Here is a 12139-nt window from a genome sequence, read left to right as displayed (position 1 = left end):
AACAAACAGGAGGAGATAGTGCATTTGTTGGGGACTTTTTCAGTGATGGATGAATCCACAGTGGTGCTCTGTGTGGGAAAGACAATATCACAAGACTTCTTGTTTATCTTAAATCCTGAGTGTTGGATCTCTGCTGCTTTGTGTCCTTGCAGCAATTCAGTGTGGATATCGCAGAGAAAGCCTCCAACGTGTGCCTGGCTCACCTCTTCACCTATCAGGACTTCGATGAAGGCACTCTGGGTCTGGCCTACGTTGCTCCGTCCAAACCAGACATCCCTGGAGGTCTCTGCTCCAAAGGTGAGTCCTGCTGCTTCGCTGAGTCCTCGCCTAGTTACTGGAGATCATTTTAAAGAATAATCCTGGTTGTATTAAAGCGTTTTCATTCCTCAGGGTGTCCTTCTTCTTCAAACGAACAACGAATGATCTACCTCAACACTGGACTGACCAGCACCAAGAACTATGGGAAGACCATCCTGACTAAGGTGTGCCAGCTTTGTGAATGCTGTTGTTCATACAGTGACATTTGTTTTTGTAATGTTCATTTTTGACATTTCTGAAGGCATTTTGAATCTGTTAAGTTGTTTTGATCAGAGGACCTTTGGGTTAAATGTTAGCAAGTGAATTGAAAATATAAAGGACCAATAATAGAACCCTGAGGAACCCCAGAAGTAGTTATTGACAGTTTATGGGGTGATGATGTTGCTGTGTGCTACCATGTTAGCCAGAACTTCTATAAAAGCTGACAATATGTCAGATATTGTGTTTACAGCTTGTTCTGCTGCCAACAAGTGGAAGTTCTTTTGATGCAGATACCAAAATATACTTTTTTGATATCTCACTTTTGAGAAATACAAACATTTTTCTACAAAACCCCTTTTTTCTTATAACAAAAGTTGTCACAAACAGCTGTACAGGAACTGTGCCTCAGTAAGATGCATTTATAAAATCGGGAATATTTTGTTGGTGGATATAAACTCACTGACCACTGTTGTTGTCACAGGAAGCAGACCTGGTGACGACTCACGAGCTCGGCCATAACTTCGGGGCAGAACACGACCCCGACAACATCCCGTACTGTGCCCCCCGAGAGGACCAAGGAGGCAAATACGTCATGTACCCCATCGCTGTGAGCGGGGACCACGTCAACAACAAGGTGCTGCCTCCTGATTTCTCCTTACTGTTACAAAAACAGACAACATGTGACGCTGTGAGATACAGAACCTGAAGCTTCAGCTGAAATATGTGGAGTTACTCACATGTTTTCACTGTTTGATAACAGAATTACAATCAGTTTTATTAGCCAAGTATGCAGCATACAAAGAATGTTTCTTGGCATAGAAGAATTAAGAATAAAAAGGGAACAAAAGTTAATAATAAATAATGAAATGAATAAAATAATATTAAAATTTAAAACCTATTTGCACTGTGCTATGAACAAAGAAATGAAGTGTATGAAACATATGAAGGTGACGAGCAAAAATTAAATGTGACACATGCAATAAATAATTAAATTATGTAACAGCGGAGGTTGAATTCAGTGTAAAATCTAAAGTCCAGTTTGATGACAGTTCAGTTCAGAATGATGAGTAAGTGTTTCCTGTGTGTGCAGCTGTTCTCTAACTGCAGTAAGCGCTCCATAGTGAAGCGTCTGAGGTCGAAGGCGGCGTCCTGCTTCAAGGAGAGGAACACCAACGTGTGCGGGAACTCTCGGGTGGAGCTCGGGGAGGAGTGTGACCCGGGACTGCTGCACATCAACTCAGACCTCTGCTGCACCGCCGAATGCAGGCTGAGACCCGGAGCTCAGTGCAGGTCAGAGACGACGCAGAGCTGCTGCAGCACTGCTCAGAGAACATATGAGGCAATATGCAAGAAGGAACAACGAAGCGTGCATCTTCTGCAGTTAAATGTTTTTAATGCCAGATTAACACCAGATGGTGGTATTTTCCAAAAATTAGGTGCATCAGGTTCAATTTTTCATTCATCCCTTGTGCAATAAGTGCTCTTAATTCTACACATTATAAACTCCCTCTTGGTTCTTCACACAGCTCAGCACTTTATTCGTTTTGTTGCTAATTTCCTTGTTTTTAACAAACATCCTTAGTGTATAGTAGCAGCACTTTTAACGTTTGAGTGTTGTGTGTTTTTATGCTGCCTCGCTGCAAAAGTAAATTCCTCTTGTGGGACAATAAAGATCTGAGCAGGAGACATAAATATACTCTACTGGGAACATGTGTGGACAACGGTTAAAGATTCACTGCAACAATATTGTTACCCAGTTTAAAGAGTCTGTTCACCCACAACACAAATTACATAAATTATCTCTTCTCCTTCTTTCAGTGATATCTATTTAGAGAAATAGTTTTATGCGTCCAGGTTTGGAGATATCTGTCTCTGAGTTTGATACCTCCACCACAAAACCACATCTTTTTTCTTCCTTTTGATAGTAAAAGATTATTAGACTATTAGTAACACACACCAAGAGTTGTACTGAGGTGTTGATCACTGAAAGTAGACTTGAAAGCAGGAAAAAAGTGTTGCACACTCTGGCTTCATATGCATTTCTGTATAATTTAGATGAGGTTTCGGCACTCAGCCCTCCTTTAAGATCAACAATCTAATCACCATCAGATGTGTTTCTAGGGTGCGGCCTACATAAAACACTCGTGCCTGCGTCCTACGAAGGCCTGAGGGCTGAAACGTCATCTAAATAAAAGAGAAATGCATACAGAGCCAGAGTGTGTCATACTTTTTTTCCTGCTCTCAAATAAAAGGGTTAAATAAAAACGTCAAAGAGCATCTGCAGGTGTTTATTTTTGTTATGTTTATGTTTTTCTTTGACACTTAAAGACTTGAAGGCGTCTGTTAACGTTTCTCTCCTCCACTCTGCTCATCCAACGTCTCTCCGCTCAGTGACAGAAACAGCGCGTGCTGTAAAAAGTGCCGGTTCGAGTCTGAAGGCGAAGTCTGCCAGGAACCCATCGACGCCACCTGTAAAGGACACTCCTACTGCACAGGTCAGCTGGATTACTCACAGCTCTGTCATTTCCTTATAATTTCCTGCGAAGTTTCCTGGAAAGAAATATGAAATCTGGTACAAATTACACAGAAAATACTGAAGATAAGTTGTTAGATTGGTACATTTTCAATTAATTAATGCTAGTTAAAAGTCAGTGTAACAAATCATCAGGTCAGCTGAACAAATATCATACAGTCAGAACAATTAGCTTTATTTTTATCTTGAATTTTAGTCCTTAAATAAAGTGTCACCAGGCTTTGAATGACACAGCCAATCAGATTTGAGGACTGGTCTTCAGTGTGTGTGTTTGTGTCGACAGGAAACAGCAGCGAGTGTCCGTCGCCGGAGAACGCTCCAGATAAAACGGTGTGCTTGGACAGCGGAGAGTGTCTGAACGGAGAGTGTATTCCTTTCTGCCAGGCCATCTTAAAGCTGCAGCCCTGCGCCTGCAACGGTACGACGCTCCAATGCCCCGCCCCCCCGCTCTGCTCAAGAGTCTGAGGCGGGAAACTCAGGAAAATAAATAGATGTTTAAAGATGAACTCTCTGATTAAGTTTTTAGCTCCCAAAAGCCTCAAATTTACCTTCAGTGGACTGTTGAGTGTGCTCTGAAATTTTAGCTTTTCACTAGTTGATGGAAACAAATCAGGGGGAAAGTTAAAGGGTCAGTTCACCTAAATTACAAAAACTGGACGAACTTCTTTCATCCTTTCAGATAGTCAATCTGTAAGATCTTCCTTTATTTATCGGGAGCTTAACAGTGTGCAGACATCACTTCTTTGAACTTGTTGTCTGGATTTGTGCACACTCGATCCCTCGTCTGACAAATTGATAATGCACATAAAAACCGATGGATTGAAATGCATTTACTGTTTCTGGAGAGAGATGTTACTGTCATTTAATTTGTTTAATGTAATTTTAAAACTTGGTGAAAAGAAACAAAGCTCAGTTGTATTTCATTTTCTGTGGATGAATAAAAACCAAAAGTATCTGACTGGAGAGACAACCAGAGGAAAAATAGGTTTTTATGTAATTTGGGTGAAATGATCCTTTAATATTTATCCTTTTATTTCTACCTTTTTTCTGTTAAATTTATTTTTAAGTTAAATTTTAATGAATTCAGTTGTTTTCATCACCTTTGTTACAAGGTGGATGTTAAACTCTGAGTGCAGTTTGTAACAGCTGCAGTAAATCGTCTTAATCTGCTTCTTTCTTCTTCTTCTTTATAGAAACAAACTCGTCCTGTAAAGTCTGCTGTCGGAGCAGCAGCGGCGTCTGCGCTCCCTACCAGGACGAGACGGGCCACTTCCTGTTCCTGCGTAAAGGAAAACCCTGCACTGTGGGCTTCTGTGATGGAGCGGTAAAACGATTCAACAGCACTTTGTCTCCTAAATAACTTTTCTCTGTGACGTCAGTTCTTACGAGTCGGATCCAACAAACTCTTCACATTACAACGTTCATCATTAGCTTCATTGACGCCCCTAAAATGTCCATATCAGCGACCTGTTCTGCTGTGTTTGTGGGCGAGTTTCATACATAAAAATGTTCCCAAGGAGTGAAAAGAAGAATATGAGGTTACTGCTGTCAGAAATCAGCAGACACATTTATCAGTGTCAGTAGTCGTGTTAGAGGAGCTGAAACAAAGGCTTCATGAGTCCTGAGGTTATGGGGAAAGTTAAAGGAAACTTTTTATAAATAGTAATCTATTAATAAACAATAAAAAGCAAAGTCTTAGCTCTCTTTACAAACCACTTTCAGATTTGCAAAACAGTTATTTTATTATTGTTATAAAAGCTGCATCCAGACCACATTAAAAAACACCTTATTTACATTTGTCTAACCTGGACTAGAGTCTCCAGAGAGTAGTCCTGTGTAAGGCAGACGCCACTGAGCATGTGCAGGAACGTGATTCTTTTTAAGGCTTTGTTTGTACTGAAGGTCTTGAGAGATTTATAATCTAACACAAAGGTTGTGATATGTTGCACAACAAGCTAGTGAAGCTGTAAACAGAACCGTGTTGCCGCACATGCTCAGTGGCGTCTGTCTTACACAGAACTACTCTCCGGAGACTGAAACTGATCGCTGTTATTAGTCTTTGGAGCCGTTTCTAAACAAACTAACGTGACCAAACTCTTCATAATGAAGAAACATGTCTCCCAGTGCAGCGGGTGTGGCTCATTGATGTGTTTTTGATAGTTTTTGGACAACAACAGAGGTCTACAGCACAGAGGAATAAGACATATCAGACTTTGGATACACACATGATACTTGTTAGTAGATCAGTTCATTGTTGGTTTGGATCCAAACATGAGATTTGACAATAAGAAAATTATAGAAAATCACCAGAATTATCCTTTAAATCACTTGAACATAAGAATAAATCTGTTTGCACTGTTTTTGTTCTAAGTGGTGTGAACGTTTCTCTGCCGTTGGCTCTGATCTCCGCAGGGGAAGTGCATGAAGCAGGTGCAGGACGTGGTGGAGCGTTTGTGGGATTTCATCGACAAGCTGGACATCAACACGTTCGGGAAGTTTCTAGCCGATAACATCGTGGGGTCAGTGGTGGCGTTCTCGCTGCTGTTCTGGGTTCCTTTCGGCATCCTGGTTCACTGTGTGGTGAGTTCTGTGCTGGTCTACACTTCACTGTGTCCAACAGTCCAGTCAGAACTACTGGGAATGACCAGTCCCAGTACAGAGAGGTCCTGTTCACAGTTATGAAAACATGCACACACACAGACACTAGACACAAGATTTACTCAGTTTCTAATCAGAAACTTTTGAGATATTTTCTCTTTATGACAACATATCACTTTATCTTTTTATATCAAAGAAACTTTTCACACTATAACAAGATATTTTCATGTTATTCTGAGAACATTTCTCAGTATTACTAGATATCAAATTAACCTTTTTTTCTTGTTATAACATAATACTTTCCTGTTATTTCACAAAATAAAAGTATCTCATTAAAACAAACTTTTCTAATAATGTGTAAAGAGACTAAAGAGATGATATTGTTACATCGACTAGAAAAAGTGAAAATTTCAGGCTTTTATACTTTCATTAAGTTTTATTTCATGTTGGCGATGAGACGTGAAGTATCATATTATAACCAGAAAAGTTTGTTTTAATGAGACATGTTAATTTTGTGAAATAAGATAATAACTTTTGTGATATAACAGGATAAGGTGACATGTTACAAGAAGTTTCTTGAAACACTCGGAACAATTTGTTATCAGTAATAACAAGAAAATATTACAGAAGCCCAGAGCAGCCGTGCTTGCAATTAGTTTTTAATGCTGTTATCTCGAGATAACGAAAGGTCGATTTCTCAAGGTAACGACTTTTGTTTCCTCTAGATAACAGAATCATTCTGGAGAATTAAAAGAACGAGCGTCTGGTTCAGTTGATCTCACCTGATTTCAGCCTTCAAGATCAGTCATGACTGTCGAGGAGGATTCATCACTAATTCATCAAAGAGTTTATAAAAGTAGTAACTATGAGCCTTATTAACTAATGACTCATTATCTCCATACATCCAGCTTTTAGTAAATAACCTTTATTGAATAAAATACGACAGACGACATCAAACAGATGACGGCAGTGAGTTTACATACTGTCATGACGTCTTGTTCTGAATCCTCACATATGAAACAATGTCAGAGTTGCTCAGCAGATGTCGCCGTTTTGACTTTATCAAAACTGAACAAATTCAACACAACTGTTTCATTTGATTCACTGCTTCAGAAAGCTTCGTTTCTCTCATCGCTGACGCCGTCACGACACTTCTGATGTCTGATGAACATCGTTAGTAATCAGAAGAAATGACCTTTAGTTTGTAGCAGGTTGATTAAAATAATTAACTTGTGATCTCCAGATAACGGCGTTAAAAAAATAATTGCAAGCACAGCTGTTCTCGGCTTCTGTAAAATACGTCAGAATGTTAAAACGAGACATTGAGAAACTATATTTTTTGTCTCTGTAACACAAAGAATTATAGAAAAGTTCAATTTTATACATCAGGATTTAAAAAACACAATTTCTTGAGGAGAAGAACGTTTAATCAGAGACGACATGAAACATGTTTTAATTTGTTTTAAGATGATGTTTCACTGTGATGTCATGATGTGTTCGAGGCTACAGGATTTTAGGATTATACAGCTCATCAAAGTAGAAAACCAGACTGTCTCGTCCTTTTAATGCACGAAATATTTCGTTAAAGTTTGTCTGACGTGTCGTCCGAGTTCGTCAACAGCAAAAATGTTTCTACATGTTCTGAACAATTACAGATCAACTCAAACATGTTAATATTCACAGTATTAATTAGTTTTTATTATGTTTAGTAATTCAGATTGTAGTGAATGTGAACAAAATGAGTTTAGTTTTTTCTCACTTTTCCTGTGTTTACTTTCAGGACAAGAAGCTGGATAAACAATACGAACAGACCACCAAGTCTCTCTTCTTCCCCAGCGTAAGTGTATATAGTTTATATGTTAAAGCCTGTTAGATATAAATCATCTCTTCTGTCAGGCAGACGTTAGTTTCACTTCATTTCTGTGAAAATCAACTCACAGAGAGAAAACTTAAAACTTCTCACGGAGAGAAAATCCATCACAGTCGACTTCGTTTAGTTTTCAGAGGTCAGAGTTACAGTTTGTTATCATCTGTTGATTTGCAGCTGTGAGAGAAGTTTTAGAAAACAAAATGTGCCAGAAACTGTGTGTTTCAGTTTAACAGTTGATTTTTTTTTGTTTGTCTTCTGCATTTCAACAGCTGGTCAGTTTTTTTTTCCCAGATTGTCCTTGAATGCACCACCAAGCACATTTGTGAAAACTGTTGCTGCTCAGAAGCTCGTAGCCATAATATTATCACTGCGATAAAAATGTGATTTTATCATGAAGTTGATACACAGTCTGAAAATCTATTAATCATTTAAATCATTTTTCAAGCAAAAATTCCAAAACAGCTCCTGTTTCAGCTTCTTCAGTGTGAAGATTTTGAGCTTTTCTTTGTCTTATTTGACAGTTTAATGTTTTTTAATATTAATACACTCCAATATTTTGGGGGTTTTGACTGTTGGTTGCACAAAACAAAACATCTAAAGACGTCAACTCTGGGAAAACTGTGTCAATATCTTCTGAACATAATTGTTAGTTATAACAAAGCAAGTTTCAAGTTTCTGCAGGTTGATTTTTTTTATAGAAATTAAATGAAAATGTTTCAGTTAATGAACTACGACATGAACTTATCTTGGCACTGAGTACTTGTACATTATTACTAGATACCAAACTCCTCAGTTTTTACAAGAAACAAACCATTATAACTTGTCATAACAAGAAGCTAATGAAATTATGTGATATAACAAGATACATGTTGTTATAGCAACAAATATTGGCAGATTTGATTTTATTTGATAGTGACAATAAATGTAGATAAAATAACTTTGACTAAAACATAAAGTTTGCAGCAAGTTCTGAGTCTCTGCAAGTTGATTTTTTAAAGAAATGAACTGAAAACGATAAAAACTGCTCCAGTTAATAAACTAGAACATGAAAAATGGCGTTCTGCTCCTTTAATCGTGTTTTTTTTCCCCCAGAATGCCGAGCTCCTGAGCAGCCTGGAGTCTGCGTCCGTTCGGATCTTCAAACCTCCTCACTTCTCCACCACCTCCGCCGCTCTTCGCTTCCAGCCGTCCGGCCCCCAACAGACCAGCACGCCTCCGGTCTCCAGCCCCGGCCCCGACTCTGGCCCTGTCCCCGCCCCCACTAACGGCCACGCCCCTCTGGACAGCCCCCGCATGGCCACCATCGAGGAGGACCCCAGCTTCGACTCGCACCTGGACGAGGAGGCGCTGGAGGAGGCGTTCAGCCGGCCGGGCGGCTCGGCTCCGCGGTCCTTCGAGGACCTGACGGACAACAGCGTGACGGGACGCAGCGAGAAGGCAATGTTGTTCAGACTGAAGAGGCAGCATCAGATCGACACCAAGGAGACGCAGTGCTGAGGGGACGAACTGGGACCAGGACCAGGAGTCTCAGATCCTCCAGTTCTGGTGGAGAACGACTATGTCTGCAGAGAACTTAGAGGAGTTTTTACAGTTTTTTAACCTCTTCCTCTCCGTCCTTATTCTGGAGCAAAACCTAAAACGACCCGAATCAAAACGTCTGCAGCTCCTGAACCACGGTGACTATCTGCTGAAATAAGGTCTTTCCAGCGAGGAAACCTCCAGAAGTTTCTTGTGAAAGTGTCAGAAACACTCAGAAACAGAGCAGAAAGTCTTTGAAGTCAGTAAAAATTGAAAAATATCATCCTCCTAAAATTAACATTTTGTTTTCAGTCAGTCAACAGGCTGTAAACAAAAGCCAAACATCTGAAGAAGATAACACACAGTATGACAACTCAACAGTGTTTTCTTCTATGAAAAGGTTCAGGCAGATTTCCAAAAAGGACATTTGGAGTCTCCATATTTTTGTAAACATGAGATCTTCCTGGTTGGAAGACTGGACACTGGCGTCCCGGTGGAGTTAATGAGGTTAAATCAGCTCCGTCATTAAGAACACTTCACTGTCACATCGTTTCTGCAGTAAAACTGATCACTTGTTCAACAGAAATGTTTCTTAACGTTTCTTAAGTGTCACGATTCTCCATATTTTTGAGATAAGATCAGATCAGAAAAGCTTAACATCCTGTTGGCAAGTGATGTGAGCAGGATAACATCCGCTCATCGGGTATTAACCCTCACATGTAGTGATGTAAGAAGAAAATGTAGAAAAAAAACGTCGCTGCAGCTGCAGATCTGTTGCAGCCTGTTAAATATAAAGGCGGACGTTAGTTTCACTTCATTTCTGTGAACAGAGAGAATCCATCACAGCAACTTCAGTTTAGTTTTCAGGGTCAGAGTTACAGTTTGTTCTCATGCTGTTGGTTTGCAGCTGTGAGCAGGAAAACACGCAGCAGCAGCAGCAGCAGCAGCGTCGGCTCAGGTTTCCTAAAACTGCTTATTCTGAACATCAGATGAATAATCTGGACTTCAACATTTCCAGAAACTGTTCGCTCAGTTCAGCAGTTGTCGTTTCACAACCTTCACGTTGGATTATTTTCTGTCTTCTGCTTGTCAACAGCTGATTAGTTTTTGGATGTCAGAGTGTCTTTGAATGCACCACCGAGGACCCTGAAGTTCAGATCAGAAAAGAACATTTTTATTGTTTATAACAGCATAAACTGTCCGTCCTTCCTCGGCTTCAGGATCCGTCTTCCTCAGATCTCACGTGGACCCAAAGCTGTTGCAGATGGAGCTGCGTATCGATCCAAAAACGTTTCCGACATTAAAAAGATATCAAGCCATCGAATACTTGATCAGATTCTCAGGCATAAATATACCAGAGCTGCAACTAACGATTCATCTTATATCAGTTTAGTCTCTAAAACATCAGAAAAAAGCAAAACGTCCGTCACAGTTTCTCAGACTCGAAGGCGACGTCGTGTCTGACAAAGAAAAGCTTCAAATCATCACTTTTGAGAAGCTCGAATCTGTGGAGTTTTTTTTTACATTTTTGCTTGAAAAATGACCGAAATGATTAATCGATTATTATTATAATCGATAAAATATTTGTAGATTAATTTTCTGTTGATCTACTGATTAATAGACGAATCGTTGCAGCTCTAAATATGACTCATCGTTTGTGTGTTTAGAGTCTAATGACACTGACAGCTTTTCACTGCACCAGCAATAGAAATACAAAAAAAAAACAACAACTGAAACTTTCTGGACTTTATCGTCTGTATTTTATTGATAACAAACGATTTTTTTCTGCTTTTTAAATGGACATAAAGAGCTTTAAAAAATGATTAAAGGAACGTCTGATTATGTAAAAGTCAAACTGCACTGAAAGTGAATTTTACAGCTTCAGCAAAAGATCTTTGTTTGTTTGTTTTTTATAAAATGTAAAACTAATCTAAAACTAAAACTGATCTGAAGGTTTCTGTTTTAAAGTGTCTCACTGGCCACTGAACCCTAAAAACCTGCCAGTGTTTGTGTGTTTGTGCCTTAATCAAGAATTTATGTGTAATTTAACGCTGCACAAACTACTCAGATATATCACGGTAATGTATTCTTATTCTTAAAGACACAGTATGTACAGTTTTTATATGATTATTCAGTTGCCAGTAGAAAAATTGTTGAACTTGCTGAAGACAAATTGAGACAATCACAGTCGGGATGCGTTTCTGGTATCAGATCTACAAAACGAAATGTCGTGGTATCGCCTGCCGCTGAATCCTGGTTAAATTTGTTACAGTTTATTTATTGTTTCCAGACAGATGTTGACTCAGTGTCAGTTTTAATATCTACCACTAGGAGTCGCCAAAGTCTTGTGTTTAAATCTGGTGTAAAGTTTAAACCAAAAAAAGAGATTTTTACAGCTTTTATCAAACCAATGAAAACAGTTTTTTGATGGGAGACATTTTTTAAGTGTTATTTTTTGTGCTTAAGTCTTGTATTTTATTATTATTATTTTAATTGCCAGTCGGACTGTCGTTAAATTCTTTATTATTTTTTAAATGACAATCAGCCAGTACTTGATCACCTGTGCCTTCTCTTCTTCTGTGGTATACGAATGCACTAGTCAGTATTTTTAATGTGGCGTGATGTTTGTGTTTGTTCGCCGTGACGTTTCTGTGTCGTTATATGCAGACGATCATTTATTCTATTCTGTTAAATGTTACGTTCACTGAGTATTAAACCATCTAAAGGTCTGTTTGTTGTATGTTTACGTGTCGGACCGACTGATGTTCAGTGAGTCTGATGTTGTGTTTACTGTCTGTTTTTAATGTCTGTAAAGTCTGTGTTTGAACTGATGAGAAATAAATTGTTTAATAATTCTTAAGCACGCTCTGTGAAGTGATTTTACATCCATGTGTTGTCAGTCTGCAACTAAAGGAATAACAGGCAGAATTTTCTCTGGACTTTTTGTAAATACTATTTTAATCCCTCCAACTTTTAGTTTGTTTGATTCATTTATTTAAAATCTCTGTAAACAGCCGTCTCAGCTCTAAATTGATCAAAATGCTAATATTTTCATCTCTGAAAAAGGTTCATCCAGGTAAAAAAAAATATTTTTAATCTGT

The 12139-nt window shown here is 38.9% G+C and overlaps 1 protein-coding gene across 1 annotated transcript in view; it reads left to right on the top strand.

Annotated features, from left to right (window-relative positions):
• Positions 1-11898, top strand: part of adam17b (ADAM metallopeptidase domain 17b) — a 17271-nt gene extending 5373 nt beyond the window's left edge. Inside the window, exons 9-18 of the mRNA XM_067573117.1 lie at positions 153-297; positions 391-482; positions 1001-1153; positions 1610-1809; positions 2911-3014; positions 3336-3470; positions 4246-4376; positions 5465-5632; positions 7431-7487; positions 8613-11898. Coding sequence (XP_067429218.1) covers positions 153-297; positions 391-482; positions 1001-1153; positions 1610-1809; positions 2911-3014; positions 3336-3470; positions 4246-4376; positions 5465-5632; positions 7431-7487; positions 8613-9017 — 1590 coding nt within the window. The 3' untranslated portion in view covers positions 9018-11898. The remainder of the gene's footprint in view (positions 1-152; positions 298-390; positions 483-1000; positions 1154-1609; positions 1810-2910; positions 3015-3335; positions 3471-4245; positions 4377-5464; positions 5633-7430; positions 7488-8612) is intronic.
• The last annotated feature ends 241 nt before the right edge of the window (positions 11899-12139 follow it).

This window comes from Thunnus thynnus, chromosome 18 (genome assembly GCF_963924715.1).
Source record: "Thunnus thynnus chromosome 18, fThuThy2.1, whole genome shotgun sequence".
Lineage (NCBI taxonomy): Eukaryota > Metazoa > Chordata > Actinopteri > Scombriformes > Scombridae > Thunnus > Thunnus thynnus.
This window is presented reverse-complemented; position numbering and strand designations above follow the sequence as displayed.